The sequence below is a fragment of the Notothenia rossii genome (genome assembly GCF_949606895.1).
Source record: "Notothenia rossii genome assembly, chromosome: 9".
Classification (NCBI taxonomy): Eukaryota; Metazoa; Chordata; class Actinopteri; order Perciformes; family Nototheniidae; genus Notothenia; species Notothenia rossii.
The window spans coordinates 20727712-20750255 of record NC_136907.1 but is presented as its reverse complement, the minus strand read 5'-3'; the positions used below and the strand labels follow the sequence as shown (position 1 = coordinate 20750255).

At 41.4% G+C, this 22544-nt stretch overlaps 1 protein-coding gene across 1 annotated transcript in view; it reads left to right on the top strand.

Moving 5' to 3' along the window:
• The window catches only part of LOC307019832 (glutamate receptor 3-like), a gene marked incomplete at its 3' end in the record, with an annotated part of 60196 nt that extends 43705 nt beyond the window's left edge, over window positions 1–16491 (top strand). The window contains exons 5-12 of the mRNA XM_079650936.1: window positions 5107–5160; window positions 5334–5495; window positions 5833–6000; window positions 6931–7035; window positions 9473–9580; window positions 11430–11636; window positions 13489–13862; window positions 16152–16491. Of these exons, the coding sequence (XP_079507062.1) occupies window positions 5107–5160; window positions 5334–5495; window positions 5833–6000; window positions 6931–7035; window positions 9473–9580; window positions 11430–11636; window positions 13489–13862; window positions 16152–16491 (1518 nt within the window). The remainder of the gene's footprint in view (window positions 1–5106; window positions 5161–5333; window positions 5496–5832; window positions 6001–6930; window positions 7036–9472; window positions 9581–11429; window positions 11637–13488; window positions 13863–16151) is intronic.
• Between the last annotated feature and the right edge of the window lie 6053 nt (window positions 16492–22544).

Sequence of the window (22544 nt, the reverse complement as noted above, 5' to 3'; positions counted from 1 at the left end):
TGGGGAATTTGGGCGGACGGCCCGGGGGCAAGGCAGAGTTCAAAAAGGGGAACTCGGGCGGACGGCCCGGGGGCAAGGCAGAGTTCAAAAAGTGGGTCTCGGGCAGACGGCCCGGGGGCAAGGCAGAGTTCGAGGAGGGGCGAAGACCACAGCTCTCAGTGGATCGGGCAGGAGCCGGTGTTGACCGGACAGGAGCCGGAGCCGGTGGAACGGGTGTTGGCAAGATTCTCCACGGAAGAGGACAAGGAGTTGGCAGAACCCCCAGCGATACAGGTGATGTTGAGGCCTCCAACAAAACAGGACATGGGGTTGGCAGGGCCCCCGTTAGAAGAGTAGTCAGCGGGACCCCCAACGGGACAGGACAGAGGGCCGGCAGGACCCCCGGCAGGAGAGCCGTCGACGGGACCTCCAACGGCACAGGACACAGGGCCGGCAGGACCCCCGGCAGAAGAGTAGTCGGCGGGGTCTCCAACGGCACAGGACATAGGGCTGGCAGGACCCCCGGCAGAGGAGTAGTCGGCGGGGCCTCCAACGGCACAAGACATAAGGTTGGCAGGACCCCCAGCGGAACCTACAACGGCACAAGAGTAGGGACTTGAGAAGAGACTCGAGAGGTGACTTGAGAGGGGACTCGAGAAGAGATTTGAGAGGGGACTCGAGAAGAGATTTGAGAGGGGACTCGAGAGGTGACTCGAGAGGGAACTCGAGAGGATACTTGAGAAGTGTCTTGAATGGGAACTCGAGAGGAGATTCAAGAGGGGACTCGAGAGGGGACTCGAGAGGGGACCCGAGAGGGAGCTTGAGAGGGGACTCGAGAGGTGACCCGAGAGGGAGCTCGAGAGGGGACTCGAGAGGAGATTTGAGAGGGGACTCGAGAGGTGACTCGTGAGGGCACTCCAGAGTAGACTTGAGAGGTGACTTGAGAGGGAACTCGAGAGGATACTTGAGAAGTGTCTTGAATGGGGACTCGAGAGGTGACTCGAGAGGGTACTTGAGAAGAGACTTGAGGAGTGACTCGAGAGTCGACTTGAGAGGGAACTCGAGAGGTGACTTGAGAAGTTTCTTAAATGGGAACTCGAGAGGTGACTCGAGAGGGGACTTGAGAGGGGACTTGAGAAGAGATTTGAGAGGGGACTCGAGAGGTGACTCGAGAGGGGACTCGAGAGGGGACTCGAGAGGGGACTTGAGAAGAGATTTGAGAGGGGACTCGAGAGGTGACTCGAGAGGTAACTCAAGAGTAGACTTGAGAGTTGACTTGAGAGGTGACTTGAGAGGGAACTCGAGAGGATACTTGAGAAGTGTCTTGAATGGGGACTCGAGAGGTGACTCGAGAGGGTACTTGAGAAGAGACTTGAGACGGTTGGTTCGCCAACAGAACACGAGGGGCTGGAGTCGGCTGGAGAGCCAAAAGGAGACAAGGTGCTGGAGTCGGCCCGTACGCCGACAGGACTCGGGGAGCTGGCGTCGGCTGAACAGCCAACAGGAGACGAAGTGCTGGAGTCGGCCGGTATGTCGACAGGACTCGGGAGCTGGCGTAGGCTAAACAGCCAACTGGAGACGAGGAGCTGGAGTCGGCCGGTATATTGACAGGACTCGGGGAGCTGGTGTTGGTTGGTACGCCGACAGGACTCGGGGAGCTGGCGTTGGCCGGTAAACCAGTCCTGGAGCCAAAACTGGAGTCGGAACCATGGGTACTGGGGCCGGTACTGAATCCAGAACCATGGCTGTACGGTCCGGTTCTGGAGCCGGAAACATGGCTGTAAGGTCCGGTTCTGGAGCCGGAAACATGGCTGTATGGTCCGGTTGTGGAGCCGGAAACATGGCTGTAAGTTCCGGAGCTGAAGCAGGGGCCATGGCTGCTGGGGTCGGCACTGGAGCCGGAACCATGGCTGCTGGGCGCGGAGCGGAAGCCTGGACCCTGGCTGTGTAAGCCAGGTAATGGATTATGGAAGCATGGATGCGTTGGCCGGTACTGGTGCACGGATCCATGGCCTTGTGGGCCGGTTCTGGAGCAGGGACCAAGGCTGCTAGGGCCAGCACTGGAGCCGGAACCATGGCTGTTGGGCGCGGAACCCTGGCCTTGCGTCTCTTAGGAGTTTTTTGGAGGCTTCGTGGACCTCCAAACGCCAGACCAGACCCCAAGAAAGGGTCAGAAAATGAGGAGTGGCTCTCAGGGCTACGTGAAAAGATCCTAAGCCACTCGGGCAACAAGCTCCAGAGCCAGGGCTTGCGAGCAACCTCCTGACGTGCCTCCTTCAATGCAGCCTCTCTACCCCGTCTAGATGAGGCGCCTTTCCACGTATAAAAAATATACTCCAGAGAATATCCAAGACGTTCCGCCTGTACCATCAAAAGGTCTGCTGGGTCCATTTTTGGTCAGTTCGGCCTGTTACGATTCCAGGCACTTAGTATATAGGACCCAAATGCAGACAGGGAGGCAGAGGTAAAGTATTGTGAGATACTTTATTTTTCCGTGATTTAGCAAAAATGAACAAAAAGGTAATCACCAAAACTCCAGTCGAGATGACAAAAAAACAGAGGACAAAAAATGAAGGCGCTCACGCAGTGAGGAATCAAAAACCAAAGAGTTCCAAAAGCATAGATCTGACATGACAAGACGAACTGACACTGAACACTGGGAGACAGGGGAATTTAAACACAGGGTAACAAGGCACAGGTGGGAACAATCAGGGGCGGGGCTGACACTGATGGGCACAGGAGACACACGAGGAGTGACAGGTGAAAACAATCAGGGAATTAGACACACCAGGGAACTAACGACAGACATGAAAAACACAGGGAAAAGGACCAGACAATAACCTAGGAGGAAAAACATGACCGCAAACACCCAAACATAGACAGACAACACTAAAACCCGTGACATAAACCTGGGGGTGTGACAATTAGTATAAAATACATTATGTAAACATTTTAAAGCATGTAATGCCAATTTACAACCGTAGTCCCTAGGTAATAATACACATTAACATTACAAGCCACAATATACAAGTACAAATATACAATACACAAAAGTAAAAACAAAAGTACAAAGTAAAAAGGACCAAACACATAGTTATGCTAACATTAATTTATGTGTTTTATTCAACTGAATAAAGAATTAAAATTAGAATCTGTTGAATATCACAAATGTAACTCCATAGTTTATTTGTAGATATTATATCCTTCAGTTTTTTTTATGTTCACAATGAAACACAGTGAAGTATTATGGAAAATGAAAGTGATAGCACAGTGTTCTTTGTACTGTATCATAGCTTGTGCAGTTTTGAGTTAGGTCTGGTTCACTGACTGATTGTGTGAATACAAACATGCTCAAAAAACCAGCTGCAGCTCTCAGGGACTTTTTGTTCAGGTTGTCTTCAAATAAACACTTGACACAAAAACAAAGTGTTACATCTGTCAACGAGGTGTGCATGAAAGTATATAAAATCAACAGTGATTGACTGAAGAAATATGGCCCTTTGGATGCTCAGCGCTTTACACTTAGTCTTGAAATCCATGCATGAAATGTTTGGGATATTTAAAATGAACTTCATTCAACTTTAGCCTCTGTTGTTACTCACCAGTAGAACGCCAAACAAAAGAGAAACTGCTGCCACACAATCGTTTCTGTTTTTGTTTACATCTTTACAGTTGATTATTTCCCAACAGCTGAACGCTGGTTTAGTCGAGGTGACACATTTGGATGCTCATATAGGAGTGTGAAGTGTTGTGCTCTCTGCCTGAGAGTGCTGGTGACGAACGGCGGTTGTAGCCAGTCACTCGAGGCGCTGCAGCTTCATTAAATGCTCGCTGTGTTGCTCCACTTGGGTCACTGCGGCTGCCTCTCCCTCACATGGGTGAAAAGCAAATGACAAAGCTTTTCAAGACAATTTGGAAAAGTTGAAAAGCTTTTTTTTGGCTTATGAGGAAAACGTGGGATGTGGGAGGCTTTCAGAGTCAGCAGTGAGAGGTGCAAAATGTCAAACACAATGAAATCATTTTAGCATTTCCGATTAGGATAATTGGATTTATTGTTGAAATTTGTGAGCGAGAGTAAGCCGGTCAGAGGGGCAACCTTGTAGCATCAAGGACCTTCCCTCTCTAGAGACAATTACAAGACATTTAGGCAGGAGAAGGCATGAGAGTTTAAAGTGCAGGTGTAAATGGAAGCACAGGTGTGAGAATGCATGCACTGAATAAAAACCCAACAATTAATACTTCTTTGTCTGCCATGCCTAATTGAAAAAGAGGGGGGAAACACTGGAAATATACCACAGGGATGCATGTATTTGTGTCAGTGCGGTAGTGACATTTCTCATCTATATTCAAGTCCTCTATAAAATCTCTCCAACATGATACCACTATCATTTTGGACATTCAACATTTAGCGGATTTCAGTGCCTGAGTACACTTATAACTAAACTGTGGGGGAGTGTAGAAAGTGAAAAGACAGGGAGGGAAAAAAATGCAACTATCCACCCCCACAGTATCTTTTTGAAGCTCTGTACTCTGCGATGGAGGATTGAGGATGGAGAGAGATATGTACAGGGAAAGAGAGTGCATGCAAAAGAGTGAGGTGGCGAACAAGTTTAAAGAAATCAGCGAGTGCAGCTTTCTCCACATCTGCTCGGTCAGACAGGTGCTGAACAACGTTTGGGTTTAATTAAGTCTAGTGTGGGACTGAGAGGCCTACAGGAGAAAGGGAGAGAGAGAGAGAGAGAGAGAGAGAGAGAGAGAGAGAGAGAGAGAGAGAGAGAGAGAGAGAGAGAGAGAGAGAGAGAGAGAGAGAGAGAGAGAGAGAGAGAGAGAGAGAGATTTGCTGGAGCCTTGACCTTATTTTACAAGTTGAAGTTAATGGAAAGGAACAAGCGCTGTCATCATAGTTTCTCCCCTCTCTGTGTGTGTCTCATACAAACACACACAAATGTAAAAAGTCACACGCTCCCTCTCCCTCACGGCCTTGCCTCTCCCTTCATTCCTTTTTTTTTTCTCTACCAACCGTTATAAAATTAAAGGTCTTTGTCATTTCTGATTCTCAGCCCTCTCTCAATGTTCTCGGCGTTATGAGATTGTGACTCATTGTGTGTTTCCTCCTGTGACTTGTAGGTGGTGACCTCGGGAAAAAACGGCAGAGGATACCATTATATACTCGCCAACCTGGTGAGCACAACATTGCTGGCTGTAATGTAATGCATAGAAATACTCTCAATCTGTGGTTTTGATAGACATTTAAGTGCAGTAATAAGTGAATGATGGGCAAGCTAGAGCATTTATTTCTCAGCCGCTAATGATCCCCCGCTCTACTACCAGTCATTTGTGCTCTTTGCTCCCAGGGGTTTTCCAACATGAGCCTGGACAGGGTGACTTCTGGTGGAGCCAACATCACAGGCTTCCAGATCATCAACCCAGACAGCCCCATCGTCCAGCAGTTCCTCCAGCGCTGGGAGCGCCTGGATGAAAGAGAATTTCCAGAAGCCAAAAACACTCCACTGAAGGTCAGTAAGGCAGAGCTGGCGATGCTGCAGTTACATTTTATATCACTTCTTCAAAGACACTTTTTGTCCCCCACTACTTCCTCCGAGTCTTAAAGTAGTAACTCTCTATGTCAATCTCCATCTTTTCTTAAATAACTTGTCGTCTGCTTGCCCTTGAATAGAGGCGTCTTTCATATTCACACCGTTTTGATGTCAGTCCTACTGCGAGGCTTTGATTTTTCAGCAGCAGTGTGCACAGAAGCAGTGCTTCTGTGATGATAACCTTGCTTTGATAGCTGTGAAGGGTGCATGACGTCAGCGGTGCGTCACCGGGGTTTCTTGTGGCCTTTTGTCTCAGTACACATCAGCGTTGACCCACGATGCCATCCTCGTGATCGCCGAGGCCTTCCGGTACCTTCGACGGCAGCGAGTGGACGTGTCCCGCAGGGGGAGCGCTGGCGACTGCCTCGCCAACCCCGCTGTGCCCTGGAGCCAAGGCATCGACATAGAGAGAGCCCTCAAAATGGTAGGACTGAGGGCGATCACTGTCTCCCTGAGCTGCTTTGCTTTTTTATTTTAATGACTGTCTAATATTTGCTTTACATCACTTCACTTATATTCTGCTTCAAGAGTTTTCAATTGAACTGTATGGTACATTTACATTTTAAATATCCTTAATAAATGTTAAATTGATAGTGCATTACACTTATTTTACTGAATAAAATGCCATTTTATAATATTTAACTCATATTTAAGATGGTAAAGTTTATGTTATTTTAACTATTTATTGTTGCGCACATTATGCCATTTTATATATTGTATTTACAAGCTAGTTGTTAATGATTATCAAAATATGTTTAATGAATTTATGATTAATTATTTATGAAATAGTAAAACGTCAGTAAGATTATGGACCAGATAACACTTTGTTGATTCATTGGTTAAACATCTGTTGGATGACAAATATAAAGTAGACAGTGAGGACTATAATAACTTGTTAAATGGTTATAATTAACTTTAAAAGCACTTATAAACATTATTTAATTGGGTAGTTAATACTTTACCAAATTATTTTTTAAACCAGAGTCTATTTATTACCCATGAAAACCATTAACAAAGAATTAATAAAGCATATAACATATTAAGCTGTATCGCCTCTCATCAGCTATGATACAATATCATTTATAAATTCATTATTTCATATTACAGACATTTTATCATTTCAAATAGTTCTTCATCTTTTTTAAATGTTATTCTTCCAAAAAAAATGTACAATTACATTCATGAACATTCAATGTATTATTTATTATGATGTTATTAAAACGTGTTACCTCCAGAACCTTATTTAATTTAATATATCACATTTGTAAGACAGTTAATACACCATAAATCATCAAGACCATTCAATGCATGTTTACATATGAAGTATTATCCTTATTCTCTTGGTGCCTGGCAGGTCCAAGTACAAGGTATGACAGGAAACATCCAGTTTGACACATTTGGCCGCCGCTCTAATTACACTATTGAAGTGTACGAGATGAAGGCTGCTGGCCCCCGTAAGGTAAGTGGGCACACAGCCTCTCCCTCATAATTTAATTAATGTGTAATTAAAAATCACCGAGCTGGATTAGCATATGTAATAGATATACGTGATGTATTTTTGGAATCCACAAACATTAATATAGTCACTTTAAGCAGCTCTGTGACAGGAGTTTACTTACTTGGCATGTTGGCACAAGTAGTAACGTTGTTTTTAATTTGGACAGAAGCTGCCAGTAGCCAGTCTTGCAAAACCAGCCCAAATCATTTTAGCTAACATCCCCTCTGAGATTTGAATCTGAAAAACATCCACTGAAAATAAACCGAGCCATTAAGATTGAAGCTTAACCAATCTGCATCTCTGGAGTGGGGAGCGGCAGTTAGGATGATGACATGGCTGAAAACTCGGATACATCACTTATAGCCACTTAAATACATGTTGTAACCCAAAAGTGAGGTATTAATTTACTACTGCCTATTTATTGCCTCTCACTTATTCAGAACCAGATTACATTTGATTATCTAGAAGAACTTTGGTGTTTCCAAAGAGCTACCAGGTGGTTCCAACTTTGAATGTTGATGCTGAATCCAGTGACATCTGTCCAATCAGGTATCTGAAGCATCAGTATGGATGAATTGCATAAAGCAAATGCCTATGGAGTGCCTTTTGTCAGAAAACAAGCTCAGCGTAAGGTGTGGGCTCACTTTGGAAGATCTTAAGCATCTGATATGCAGTGTTTATGATGTATATGTGTTCAGTCCAGTTGTTTTCCTCTAGGGAAACGTTCAATATGGCACAAAATTCTCGATTAAAACTCAATAAGGATGCTGCTAGGTGGGTTAGCTGCTCTTGTAAGGCACCTGAATTAAAGTGCATTTGTATTTTGTTGTACAGCATAAAGATCAGCTATGTAATTTCGATTTCTCCACTTTTAAATATCCAGAATGGAGGAAATGTAACGTTTTTTTTAATAAAGCGTATTTTATGCAAATCTGCAAATTACAAGGTTCTTAACAAAACAATCTAAATACCACACAAAGAACATAGCACTGTAAAAAAGGATAGATTATAATATATATTTTTTATATATTAGAGATTAAGAAAAGAGATAAACACTAGGAGAGCTGCAGCACACAGTAGCTTTAGTGTTTCCATTTGTCAACAAACTTGAACAGGAAACATGTCTTGGTTTGTGCCTTGGCTTGCTAAACAAACAAGCAAACGACCGGGTAGAATTGCAATCGCTCAATATAGACATTTAGCAATTCATCAGCTGTATCGCTTGTCAATGTCTGTTTGTTTAGAAGCTTAATGATTTGGTTATTTTCTTCAATACCACTAACAAAATACTATCTATTCCCTCATTAGCCTATAAACGACACTTACTAGAGCAAGTCTACTAACTGTAAAGTGCATTGACCTGCCACCATGGACACTTAAAGCTAAAAGAATCTCTCTAATATATGTCCAATCTTTTATTTTTTTAACTTTAAAAATGTTCAATTATTATTGGAAAGAAAAGATAGTTTCAGTTGGACTTTTGATGATTTATCTCCATATTCTGAGGGAGTCACTGCACCCACTTGATCCCTTAGCGCTGTGATTGGACTTGGTATAAAGGGAAAAATAATCCTGGCGCACACACACACACACACACACACACACACACACACACACACACACACACACACACACACACACACACACACACACACACACACACACACACACACACACACACACACACACACACACACACACACAGTGCTGTGGCTTGGCTAGCTCCTCGACCCTGACCTCTGACAAGGTCCCTACAAAAGCTGGCCCCCAAAAGGAAGTGCCCCACACTGTCACATAGTTCAGCTCACATGGCAACATGCATCACAGCGGCCCGCACACCCAGACTCAGTGTGAGACAATCCGCAGTGACAACAGAGTGAGTATTGTGCTTCATACAGTAGCTACCACCATTCGGAGACGACGGTTTCTTCATAGCCGAATGCAACAAAAGAAAAGACAACAAAGCCACTGGAATCATCCCAGATTTAGTAGATAGAAACCAGTGTTTGTTTTTGTGCTACATTATTCTCAGTGTGCTTTGTGATGGTAGATCAGTAGAACAACCTACTGCACTGGCTAGATAAGGCACATGTAGATTATTAGATTTCTCTTTCTGGTTTGAATTTTGTCAGTCAGTGTTGTATTGCTCAGCTAGTTCGGCTTGTTATGTAAGAGAACATTTGCTGAGCCAAGAATAGATTACGCCCACTCTGCTGTAGTGTAGCACAGGTGAAGTGAGAAGCTCCACTATAAGCTTTTTATAAAATCCTACATCACGCAAAAGTAATAAAGCCTCCCGCTGTGCAGATGGAGCCGACCAACTCGCACACTTGGAGGCTTTCCTGTGAAATGCATTTCTGTTTCTCATAATAACTGTGAACCTCTGTGTCGTTTACAGATCGGCTACTGGAATGAGTACGAAAAGTTTGTTTATATTATGGATCCGCAAGTCACCAACGAGTCCTCTTCTGTGGAAAACCGAACAATTGTGGTCACTACTATTATGGTACACTTTCAAGAAGTTTTTAAGTGTTTCACCTTAAGATTTCTGCCACTCAAGGTCAAGGTGTCCATTGTTGCAATCTGTCCTGGGAGGGTAGAATTATTTTATTTTGAGTTGCTTTCCATCCACTCACTACATGTTGAAACAGTCGATTCACGAAGAGTGTTTCAACTGTATCCGTGTGGGTGCCAAAGCATTTTAGTTTTTTTATACAACGGTGGGCTGTTGTAGTAGTGACGTCACAATAACGGCTTTGGTAATGATAACTATAAAGATATACACCATTTTATTCACATTCAGTGCATACGTAAGTAAACATGTTTCCCTCTCATTAAGTAAAGTGTCAGTGACGCGGGGGTGAATCAGCTGTGTCTCACTGGAGACATCAAATGATCTGCACACAAGGAGGACATAAACACCCAAAGGCTGCAACCTTTGGCTGTTTATCTCTTTGTCCAAATGTATCTTGGCACTGAATTATAATGTATTAATGAAAAAAGAAACACAGTGCTCAGCCAGGCTCAGCGTTAGACTCAGTGCTAGCTACAGACGTTATCACAGGTCAATCATCAGCCATTTTTAAATGTAAGATAAGGTGCTCCTTATCTTACATTTAAAACCATGGCCTCTTGTTCCTTCTGACTTTGCCTATTATGTTTTCATGCTAGACAAATTCAGAATGTAATAGTCATACGTTCTCATTTCAATGTGTAGTAACTCATTGTCCTCATGAGCAGGCAGGAATAATGAGGAAAGGAAAACAGAAGAGTAGAGTCATCGTATTATTTTCTCACTGCCAGGCATGCCTTTGATTTGAATAAATCGTTTGAGATACATTACAGTCATGTCATTAACTTCATGTTGATTTTCTTACATTCCATAACTTTAAAGTAAAGTGCCATAATCAATGAAAGGCCTTCCTATTATTATAGGGTGCGACTCTTTCATTTGTTTTTTTGTAACAGTGTACATGACCGCATAGAGAAAAGAAGGTAAGAGAAAGTACTTCCAACAACAAAGGAGTGAAACTGTGAAAGCATCACATAACAGTCTCCTCCAATACTTAGTCTATAAACCTCTGAAAAAACATGTTCACGCCTTTGACAAAATAAATCACCATTGCTGAATATCCTCAAGGTGACATTGAAAAGAGGTTTGATGGCAAACATGGTTTCCCTTTTGGTGAAAAAACATATTTTATTGAAATCCAAGGCACAGAGGTGATGCGGAATAGTCAAATGACATAATCGAGACAACAAGCAGATTATTTTATTGTCATGATAGTAATGAATGAAAATAACCAGTATGACCTTTTTATTTTAGTCATACAACTACTCTTCTGACGTGGCTCACACGTTTTCAGCTTGATATTTGTTCGATGACTCGATTCATCTCCTAGTTTTTGATGTGTCCCTCTTCTATCACTGACTTTTACTTTATGAACTGGAAAAGTGCTCCATTCTGCTTGTCCTGCACCATGTGCACCCTCCCCCCCCCCGCATCACCTCCCCCTCATCACCCTATTACCCATATCCACAGGTTGAAGTTGCGGACGAGGTTAGCATGAGGAAACCTGTTTTGCCTCCTTTGAATCTCTCAGATGCTTTGCTCTTCCTGCTGGCCCAGTCGGCTTCTTTCCTCTGCAGCGACCCGCTTTTTCAGCCTGTCTGTAGCTGATGCTGCGTAAATCCTTCTTACCCCCGCTCTGTTTGTATTTTTATGTCCCCCACATCTGTCTGTGTGTCCCCCCAGCATGTATGCATGCTTTCAGCGCCAATCACGGCCTTGGTGTGGCCACTATGGATGTGTTTTTTTTTTCTTCAATGAACTCATAATTATGTCTAATTAACAGGAAGCTCCGTATGTGATGTACAAGAAAAACCATATGCTGATGGATGGGAATGACAGATATGAAGGCTACTGTGTCGATTTAGCTTCTGAAATTGCGAAACATGTGGGCATAAGATATAAGCTGTCGGTAGTCCCGGACGGGAAGTACGGAGCCAGAGACCCGGAGACCAAGACGTGGAACGGGATGGTGGGTGAACTGGTGTATGGGGTAAGTATCAGAACGCATGTGCAGCTTTTAAAGGGGAGGGGCTTAACTGTTCATCTTTTATAATTTTGTTCTACTTAAAGCCGGGGTAGGCAGTTTTCTGGTAAAGGCAAAAAAAACCATTTCAAATGACAGTCATCTTCCTGCAGCTCTGTCCACAGCCCTGTGATTTGAGACTTTACCGAAACATGATTTTGAATTTGCTGCAGCCGTTAGCATTTGGCTAGGGTTAGCAGAAGGCTAAGGTATTAGCAACAAGGTGTTTTCCCTCTCTGAAAAGCTTCACCAATATTGACATATGTTTTATTGCGTGCATTGTCAGACTTACTCCTTGTTTTGTTTTTGTGGGTTGCTTTGCAGAGTAAGCCGTTGTTACCAATGCTTGAATAGCAACTTTTTCTGCAGGAATAATATAAGACCTTTGTTATTTGAAGGGATGTGCGCGTGCGTCTGGATTTGTAAAAACTGTTTTTGTGTCTGAAATGACCCGTCATTGAACAAATTCTCTAGACTTTGATTTCTAAAGCATGAAAACAGCATAACAAGGTTCAGAAGTCTAGTTTTCTCTCAGAATCACAAAGAAAGGTTTGTATGTAATGTTTGCCCAGTGATGAGAAAAAACCTACCCCTGCTTTAAACCTGAGATTGGTTCAGATTATTGTGAAGCATTGTAAATGTCTTGAAGTGTTCATTACATTTGAACATAAGAAAGGCTATTCATATTACTCACAAGGCCTATTTTTAGTCAAAATATGGTGCAAGAATTATATATGAAATATAATTCTCTGTCCTTTCTCGTAAGCCAAGTGAAATACTCCATGCCACAATCAAAAGTTAAATATGCATATAAGCAGTGCAGATGGCAGCAGCAGTTGTAAAATAATCCTGTCATAATTCACAGCCATGTTACATCTGATACTCAAAGCGGGCCGAGTGGGTTTTGGAAAGCCCTTCTTCAACTGTAAAATTGCTCAACTTTTTTGCATCATCCATCTCGTGGCTCACTCACACTTGAACCAGATTGGACAAGACTATTTGCATCTTTTATAGAGTCTCTGCTACTGAATAAATAATGTGAAAAATAATTCACACAGCAGAGAAAAATGAAAATAAATCTGCATGCCAACTGGGCTTAAATGCAGGCTTCTCATTTATAACACCTGTAGTTTCTGCTTTTACGGCTAATTCGCAGACCTCCCTGTATTGATAACTAAGACAAAAATAAATGACATATCGTAAAAAGAAAAATAGCCATGGTGTTTTGAATCCAGAATAAATACTGGACACTTTTGGCTGAGACCCCTCCTGACCTTATATGCATCCTCTGTTAAATATTTTTATATTTTGGTGTTCAGTTTAGTCTTAATACCAGCAAGCATGTCACTGTTTTTCACTGCAGTGAGATACCAATTCATAGAGGATCTGATGGAGGTAATTTAAATAGATTCACATTTGATGGACAGCTTACATAAGCTCCTCCACCTCTGTGTTCCAACCCTCTGCTCGATGCTTGGAGGAGATCTGGATCGAGACAAAGACATTAGCCAACACAAATGCTGAGTGACTCACATTCAAATGGCAGATATCCCTCTCACTGGCATTTTCACAGGTCTGCTATTCAGTATCTTCTCAGCTGTCGCACCGCATCCAATCTCTTTTCACCATGAATGCACTTTGAAGCTGACGCCTGGGCATGTATATGTGTTTATAAGGCAGTGTGACTTGTCAATAGCCATGGATGTTGGTTTGACTTTGAGTTTATCAATGTTTTCTTTACTAATTAACCATGTAACACTTTTGTTGGTTATTTATTCTGTATGACTAACTCCCAGTGTGCCTGTTCCCATTTTCACAGAGAGCTGACATAGCCGTGGCTCCTCTAACTATTACGTTGGTGCGGGAAGAAGTGATAGACTTCTCCAAGCCTTTTATGAGCTTGGGCATCTCCATTATGATTAAGAAGCCCCAAAAGTCCAAGCCTGGGGTGTTCTCCTTCCTGGACCCATTGGCCTATGAGATTTGGATGTGCATAGTTTTTGCCTATATCGGCGTGAGTGTGGTGCTCTTCCTGGTGAGCCGGTTCAGCCCTTACGAGTGGCATCTGGACGAAAACGATGAGGCCAAAGACCCTCAGAGCCCGCCAGACCCTCCAAACGACTTTGGGATTTTTAATAGCCTGTGGTTCTCCCTGGGTGCCTTCATGCAGCAAGGATGCGATATCTCACCAAGGTTGGTTGTTGTGTTCACTCTCCACCACCCTTCAGTTGTCCGCGTCATCTCTCTGCATTTTATAGTCCCGTTCATACATCTCCTCCCTGCCATGGTGCATATAGGTTATTTTGAGCTGTCCATCTTTCCTCATGCTTCACTTCACTGCACTCTTTCCCATTTTATTTGTTTCAAACCTTTGCTTTAAAACGGCATGCTAGCAGTTATGCTTTTCATCCACAAAATAACATATATCCACCATGCTGAGGGCTGTAAAATGCAAAGGGGTCATCACATTTCATTCAGAGTAGCTGCTCGAAATTCCTCATGACTCTTGGAGGGCTACCGTGTTTTTGCTGCATGTCCCATTTTACGGTCATCTCATTGGTGCATATAACGCATTTTGTGGGGGGGAAACAACCTGATCAGCGCCATACTGTAACTACATTATGCATTTCCCTCCTTCAATGGTCATCCCATCTATTTGTGCATCCATCCATCTCTTGACTCATCGCTGTTGTGGTGTCCCTGACCTCTTCTTCAAGGATTATTGCTTTCGTCATCCTTTCATCCGGGACTTTGGAAGGTTATTATGAAGCGGGATGGAAAGTAGGAAGGTTTTCACAGATTCAGCTTAGTCTTGAAAGGATTGATTGATGGTGTGCCACTGGACAAACATGGGGTTTTAATGATGGGACATAAAGCATTCTTTAAGGTTTTATACTTTATTAGGGAGACACATTAGGGGCAACCCTTTTCAATGGAATGTCAGCCTGTTCAGTTGTCACATTACTCAATTGAAATGGATGATTTCTTCATATGACTGTTTAAGCTTATATGCGCATGACTAGTTAATGCCATGTAGAAGCATAGAGGAAGAGTTGAATAATTCAAGGAGAATAATAAATTAAGCAGCAAATTGGGGATGTTATTGTGGCTCCAAAGTACAAATGTTTTTTTTATTGATATTGTTGAGTAATTGTTGTACTTCATACTCTATTGACCAGCATTTTCTGTGTCACCATAGTCCCTGAAAGGGAAGTGTTTCTGCACCTTAATCTCTTCTCTACTGATCTCTATTGTTTTTTTGTGGATACAACTTTGCCTCTGGCTCAACCATTTTAAACCCAACGTATCTTAAGTATGGTCATTGACCTTAATATGATTCCATTCTGGATAATTATCTCAATTATAAGCCATTTACTGATAAGACTTTGGCCTAGAATAGCACCCCCCGCAAACCTTGATGATGGAGATAAGACATACTGTAGATTTAGACTGCTGGCAATATTTACAACTTGAAAGCACCACCATAAACCCATAAATAAGCTTTAAAAACAATAAATTAGGAGAAATCCAGAGCAGTACATCTGCGATGCAGTGATGTGATGCAAATGGATCCTCGTTTGAAGTGAGAAATGTGAGTTCATCTGAGCGGAGCCCATTTAGTAGGATTTGTGTGCGATCGTAGAAGTTTGGGATTGCACCAGAGAGGACAGTCACATTTAGAAAATATGAATCCCGGGTTCCTCCGCAAGGCACAAATTTAAAGTAGGAGCCTTAACGCTGATGTGGAAACTGTGAAGAATTGGTTAAGGGCCAGTGAGCAGGATGGGACTGTCTGTGTGGCTGAGCTCATCACATCCTGAATTCAATTGCAGACAGTCTCACGGTGCTTTTACTTCAGACTTATTTTGTCCTCTGTGGAATTGATTTGATTAGACTTTTTGTGGAAAGAGTTTCTTGATAACAGATGGACAAATCCAATCAAATATCTGCATGGTTGCTCACCTGCCTTAGCTCCAAAACCATATATGAACACAATTACACTGAGTTAATGAGGCTTATTATTACCTTCAAAGAACGGATCAACTGTAAGCAGACATAGGTGATGATACTTCACTTACGGCAGAAACACAAAACATTTTTTAACCTATTCAACTTTTCCTCCCTATATTCGCTTTCCGTTGATTTACATCTGAACAAGACGATCGACCTAATAGTTCATGCAGTAAATCGTTAGCAACATGGCTATCGCTAGCAGCGTGGCTAACTTTTCAAAGCAAGAAACAACCTAAAGAATCCCAAAGAACTAGAAACCCTGATTCCAGTGCTTTTATAACGGCAAAGTCAAGCATCTTATAGTATGAATTAGTAGGCAGGTTTTGTTTCTTTCTTTCTTTGCCTCCTCCATCATCGGGACTCAGTTGCCGGGTAGTTTTGACATTACTCTGGTTGTTCCGCTACCTGGGGATAGCTAGAAAATACAGCTATCATGTTCTGTGTGTCTGCTCTGTTTCCTCCTCTCAGATCATTGTCCGGCCGTATCGTGGGAGGAGTGTGGTGGTTCTTCACCCTCATCATTATCTCCTCCTACACGGCTAACCTGGCTGCCTTCCTCACTGTGGAGAGGATGGTCTCTCCCATCGAGGGTGCAGAGGACCTGGCCAAGCAGACAGAGATTGCCTATGGGACATTAGACTCAGGCTCCACTAAGGAGTTCTTTAGGGTGAGTGTCTCCACTGTTTGTCATCCATGCTGTCGCTGCACTGAAACTGTAGTTAATGTTGGCCAAAGAGCGGGAAAAGTCCCTGGAGCTCTCCAGTGGGTTGTGATTTATGACCTGCCAGGTCATACACTGAATGAATAATCAATAATACAATGTCTAGAATTGTATTTTTCTCCTGTAACCGCACTTCCAAAGTACTAATACTACTACCACACTTGATTAATTCAGTACATTAGAAAACAGTGGTACACAGTGTTTTATTCATATGATTTAAGTAATACTTAAGGAGTAAACAGTGACAGGAAAATTGCATGCATTTGTTTTGTTAAGTGGCTTAAAAGAAGTAACTTAGAGATGGATTGCCATCGTTAGAGCAGGATATCAGTGGTTCTGGTAATACCACAAAACTAAATGAATCCCTACAAAATGAATTTTGGTTCTCGCAAACAAAATCATAAGCTCTTTGCAAGCTTTACACCAGAGGAATAATTCAGTTGTGCAACAATTACGCTCCCTCAACCGACCATTAGTAGAGTCATTAAACCAAAGTTTCATTTGCCTCCACTTATGTGCAGATTAATTCTTATATCCACTACGAAAAAGTGCTGGAAAAGCAACTGCGCAAATATTCTCATCAAGGTCACACAGTGGACAAACATCGTATTATAAAAAAAAAACACTATTAAACTCTGATTAATGTTAGCCGTTCAGAAAAGCAGTTGACAGATTGTGTAATCTTGGGGTCTTTTGTGAATCATTTGAAAGTAATTTTCAATTTTTGAAATGCCGCATCAAATTGTGAAGATTTACTTCTGTCTGGGCTTCTGAATCGCTGCAAGCATTACTGATTTCGTTCATAAAGACTGAACTAAAGCTCTGTTGTGTGTTCAAAACTTTTGGAAAATAAATATTTCAAGACTACAATAATCATTACAATTCCAATTTGTGGGCTTCTGTCACTAAACCGCAATCTCAAAGAAGACGTCCTCTTTTTCCTCAGAAATGGAAATGTCATTCAGATCCTGCGTCCAGCTCTATGTCGCGTCTATCTTTAGACCCAGCCAGTCTCTGGGTTTAAGTATGTCTGAGACGTTTGATAGAGACAAACCTTGTGGACTGTGTTTCACTCTGGAGTGATCAGTAAGGCCCCGTTGGTTGGATCAGACAGAGAGTTGTAAAATCACATCTTCCGATCTCCTCTGATATATACAGACAGCTTGTATAAATATGCTTGAATAGAGTGAGGGTAGAACAACTTGTTTTTGTCAGTGAGGTTTGGCTTTCTGCTCCATTTTAACACTCACATCTGGCTTCCAGAATCAGTCCAAACATAAAATAAAAGCTCTCAAGAGAAGTGTGTTTAATAGTGGAGAGAGGAGGGATTTTGCAGGGATGTGATCGAGGGGAGGCATGAGTAGGTTCTGTGACCCTCTCAATTTATGAAGTTGTTAAAAAAAGAGTGGCATGGTCCGCTGTGGCGCTCCGAACTTGGGTCTAAAAACATTGAATTGGAGCAATCAGCATGATCAGTTTGGAGTAGGTGTTCTGTAACTTGCCGCACTGCACTGCTTTAAAAACATCACTGTTGAAATACCTGGCTGTTCAGAGATGATTTTATTAGGAAACTCACTGATGATAAAATATCTGAAAAAAAATCTGTGTCAAATATCTGTCTAAGAGATATAACTAATACAACATCAGGGAAGATAATTATTTCATATAAGATATAGTTCAACCCAGTCTCACGGCATTTTGTGTTATAGTCACGAAATTAATCTATTGATTCGTGTTCACCAACTTTTCCCAATGTTTTTCGTGTCACACAGAATGATTTTAAAAGCATTGTAAATAGAAACAAATTAGAAGGAAACAAGGATTAAAAGAATACAGATTTCAGTATTCTGAGGCTGTGAGCCCCATTTATTTTCCTCGCGGATGGCAAAAAAAGTCCAACATTATAACATTTAAAATAAAAACAATAATCGTGGCTTGATATTGAGTAATAAAATGTTTTTATGAACCACACAGCTTCCGGTCTTCCAAGACCCGACCGGACAAAAAGACGTGGTGCAGGCACGAAACATACTACCAATAGAAATACATTGCTTTTAAAATCGTTCTGTGTGACACGAAAAAAATTCGGAAATCTTGTTGGTGAACACGAATCAATAGATTCAATTCATTTTGTGACTATTACACGAAATGCCGTGAGACTGGGTTGTATAGTTTTATCTGTATTTATTACACTCTATGTTGATTATCAGAGCTGTGCTGATTCTCTCCTCTTCTATTGTGTAGTTATTCAGACTGCTTTTATTAAGACTGCAGGAGCAGATGCCCTTTAAACAGGACACTAAGTTTGTTGAAGTTGAGTTGTTTAATTACCCCCGTTTATGTTCAAGTAAAACTTCCTTATTCCTTCACAATGTGAGCAATAATTCTACTGCCAAAAACTCAACTCTTCAATATACCTCTACATTTTTTCATTGATGTTATAACATAGGCTTAAAGTAAAGAAAGAAACGTTTTACGTGACACATGCATCAGCCCTAAAAATACCCCCTTTTATTTGTTGGTTAAAAAACACCTTAAACATTTGAATTCATTAAATTAATTATTCTTGAGGCTTCCTGGTGACTCATCACATTAAACACACCTCCATAGGCAGCGGCGGATATGCTAATCCACGAGGTATTTGGCTGGCTGTGATTTGTCAAAGGTGTTCCTAAGGAGATAATTGACAGGCGTGTAGTGACTTCATCCTGAGTGACAAATATCTGCCTTTCTTCCTCCAAACTGGAAATGTCATTGCAGAGGAGCCGCTCTGTGGAACGCTTAATGAAATCTGGTGAATCAAAGCCAATGATAAATGAGAGCTCTAAACATCTTTTTAACTTTGAACTTCAAAGCATCATACAGCTTACTCACTGCATGACATATATGATGATACAGAATGTGACGTTTCTTTCTATATTCTTTTCAGAAATGATTTAAAACCACTGGGTTTGTAAATTCTTATAGTTCTGTCCAACACTCTTCAACTAGCTGTCTGCTGATACAACATTTGGACTATAATATCTGGTTCAATATATCTGTATGCTCTTTTTTTTTAAACTCTACATTTTAGGAGATATACTTATTTGATTTAATGTAAGATTAAAAAGATCAATACCACTGTGCCGTCTGTACACTAACAATGAAGCTGGAGCTACTAATGATTAGATTAGCTTAGCATAAAGAAAAGAAGTTGGTGGGAACAGCCAGCATATGGCCAAAATTAGCGTACCAACATCTCCAAAGTACTTTCATTTAGATATCATTTGTCACATTTAGATTTTGATTCGCACTGTACTCAAATACTTTCAACAAGTCGCCAAGTTCTTGTTTGGATCATTTTGTTCATGAACTCTGAAGAGGGTAAAGGGGATTTAAAAGAGAACACAAGTTAGAGAAACCAAAATGTGTTATCAATTTGTTTCCACTGATCATGAAAATACAGTATTTGAAGACTTTAATGACATACCTTATCATTCCCAAAAACTAATAACAACAAATCCCCAGAAAGATTGTTGATGCTTTGTTTGGCCTGTCGTCTCAATTTGTAGATGTAGACAGAGGGCCGTGAATCAATCTCAGCCTACAGGCAGCTGCTGAAAGATGAACTGGTTGCTGGAAGTTTACTTTATTTCCAGAATGGATGAGGGGCAGCGAACCCAAATTCTTCACTTGCCCCGGTAGTCAGTTAAAAGGTTATTGAAGCTACACAACCCATTTATTTAAATGTATGTATTAAATAGTTTCTCTTTGTAAATCTAGCGGCTGTGTTGACAGTTTTGACTCTGACAGCACGAGGTGTAGCACAGATTTAAACCCAGACGGCCAACCTGCTCCTGACAAGCATGCGTCTCGATGTTTCCCAGAAAAGAATGGCTGCTTTCACACTATGGTCCGGTCTGTCACCTGCCATTACTGTCATGTAAAGAGTGTTTACATGAACACTCGACTGAACTGAAATCCTGCATATGTCAAGAATGATTCACTTGCTAGCCTGAGCCTGCAATCCATTACATCTCCGATGAATAATTTACACACCGCGGCCGCACACACCGTCCAGCTGACACAGTTTGTATATCCATTTGAATGTTTTGCTCTACTTTTTCCTAACAGATGTGACGTGGGTCTGACTCACAGCTCTACTGAACGTACAATCTGGAGCAAACCAGACGCACACACTTGATTTGTGCATTTTAGTATGCTATAAATAACCAAGTGAATACAGGCAATAGTGCCCTGATAAAAAGGACAACTCAAATAGGAAACCTGCAATAAAAAAAAACATTCTATGTGGAGTACAATGTGGGGTGTTAATGAGAAATATGTAGGACTGTGAACACATAATAATACATTTGATTTAATAAACACTTTCTATACAAGAGCTACGACTCTTGTGTTTTCCCAGAACATTTGATAACTTATGAACTTATTAACATTTGAAAAAGGAAAACTGTAGATCATTAAATATAAAAATAATAATAGTGCAAATAATGATAATAATAATAATAATAATAATAATAATAATAATAATAATAATAATAATAATAATAATAATAATAATAATAGTAATAATGATGTTGATAATAATAGTAATATTAATGGTTTTCAGTTGTTGTTTGAAACTGGAAACTGGAACTTGCTCCAGAGTTTCGGAGTTCTGACGTCAGATGCTCGCCCACAGTTCTACTTCCTGTTTGACCTAGTGATTATCAAACCTGCCTGTCATGCCCTAATCTCAATCCTGACTAGAAGCCCTTCTAAAACGTGTAGAAATATGATGAGTTTCAACCTAAAGTTTCCTCTGAGGCGCCTCTCCCTTGCCCGGCTCAGCAGAAGGTCACGTTAGCCCGGTTTACTGCAGCGTCTCTATCCTCCCCTCTATTGTAGACAGCTGTACTCCAGCTCCCCAGTGGCCGGCCATCAGCCTCTCGCTGGCCATTTTTAGCAGCGTCCTGAGTGTCAGAGCGGGCAGAGCTGCCTGACTGCAGCCGCTCAGCTGGCAGCTGGGCCACAGAGGTGGAGCTGTCAGTCCGAGCATGCAGGTCACATGTGTTCAACATAGAGCCGAGCAAACAGAGGAGAATTCACAATTATTTAAGCTGGTGTTTGGCTTAACATCATGTTGATTCATGGATATCATGTTAGAGTAAAGGTGATAATGAAAAACAAGATTTATTATGTTAAAATTGACATTGAAAATGTGTGAGTCTAATGATGAAGACAATCTGTCGACTGTTTTTATAAAAAGGTGTACACAAAAGAGATAAAAGAAGATAACACAACATACACACAATTTTATATATTATTATATATTATCTATTATGTAACATATTAATATTTAAACACAAATTACTTGAATTTAGCCCTAATTAATTTGATTAAAATATACTAGATAGGCATTGTCCCACATATTCCTGCATTATTGAATCAAATGAAACAAACAAATGAGGATTCACATTTATTTAAGCTGGTGTTTGGCTTAACATCATGTGGATTCATGGTTAGATTAGACGACGATGCAAAATCTGTTTTAGTATGTTAGAAAACTCATTTTTATTGTATTTAAATACAATAAAATACAGGCTCAAAAGCAGACATGTTTTCCAGTTTTCTGCATTACTGATATTATTTGGATACTGTGAATCTAATGATGAAGATGTGTCAACTGCTTTTATAAATAGTTGTCCACAAAAGAGATAAAAGGAGATAACACAACATACACACTATTATTAGGCTATATGTAACATAATATAAACATTTAAACACAAATTACTTTATTAAATATACCATATACGCATTGTCCCACATATTCCTGCATTATTGAATCAAGGCACATTTATTATCATCAAGCTGAATTGAAAATATGTAAATGTTGCACAGCCACTAAAATCAAATGAAATGAAGTTTCTATATTTAAAGATAAATGAAACCGTGATGACTGTGACTCCAGCTGTGACCTGCTGGTCGGACACACTCTGACAAGGAGCAGGAGGTCACATCTCTGTTATTATTGATTCCAAACATGGCCGGCATTTTGCTTCTGCTGGGCTGCCAGGTTGTCAGTCTTCAGGCTGCTGGCATACTGCCCACTACCTCTGCTGCACTTCTCTTTTTTAATGGTTGAATCCACTCTGAATTAC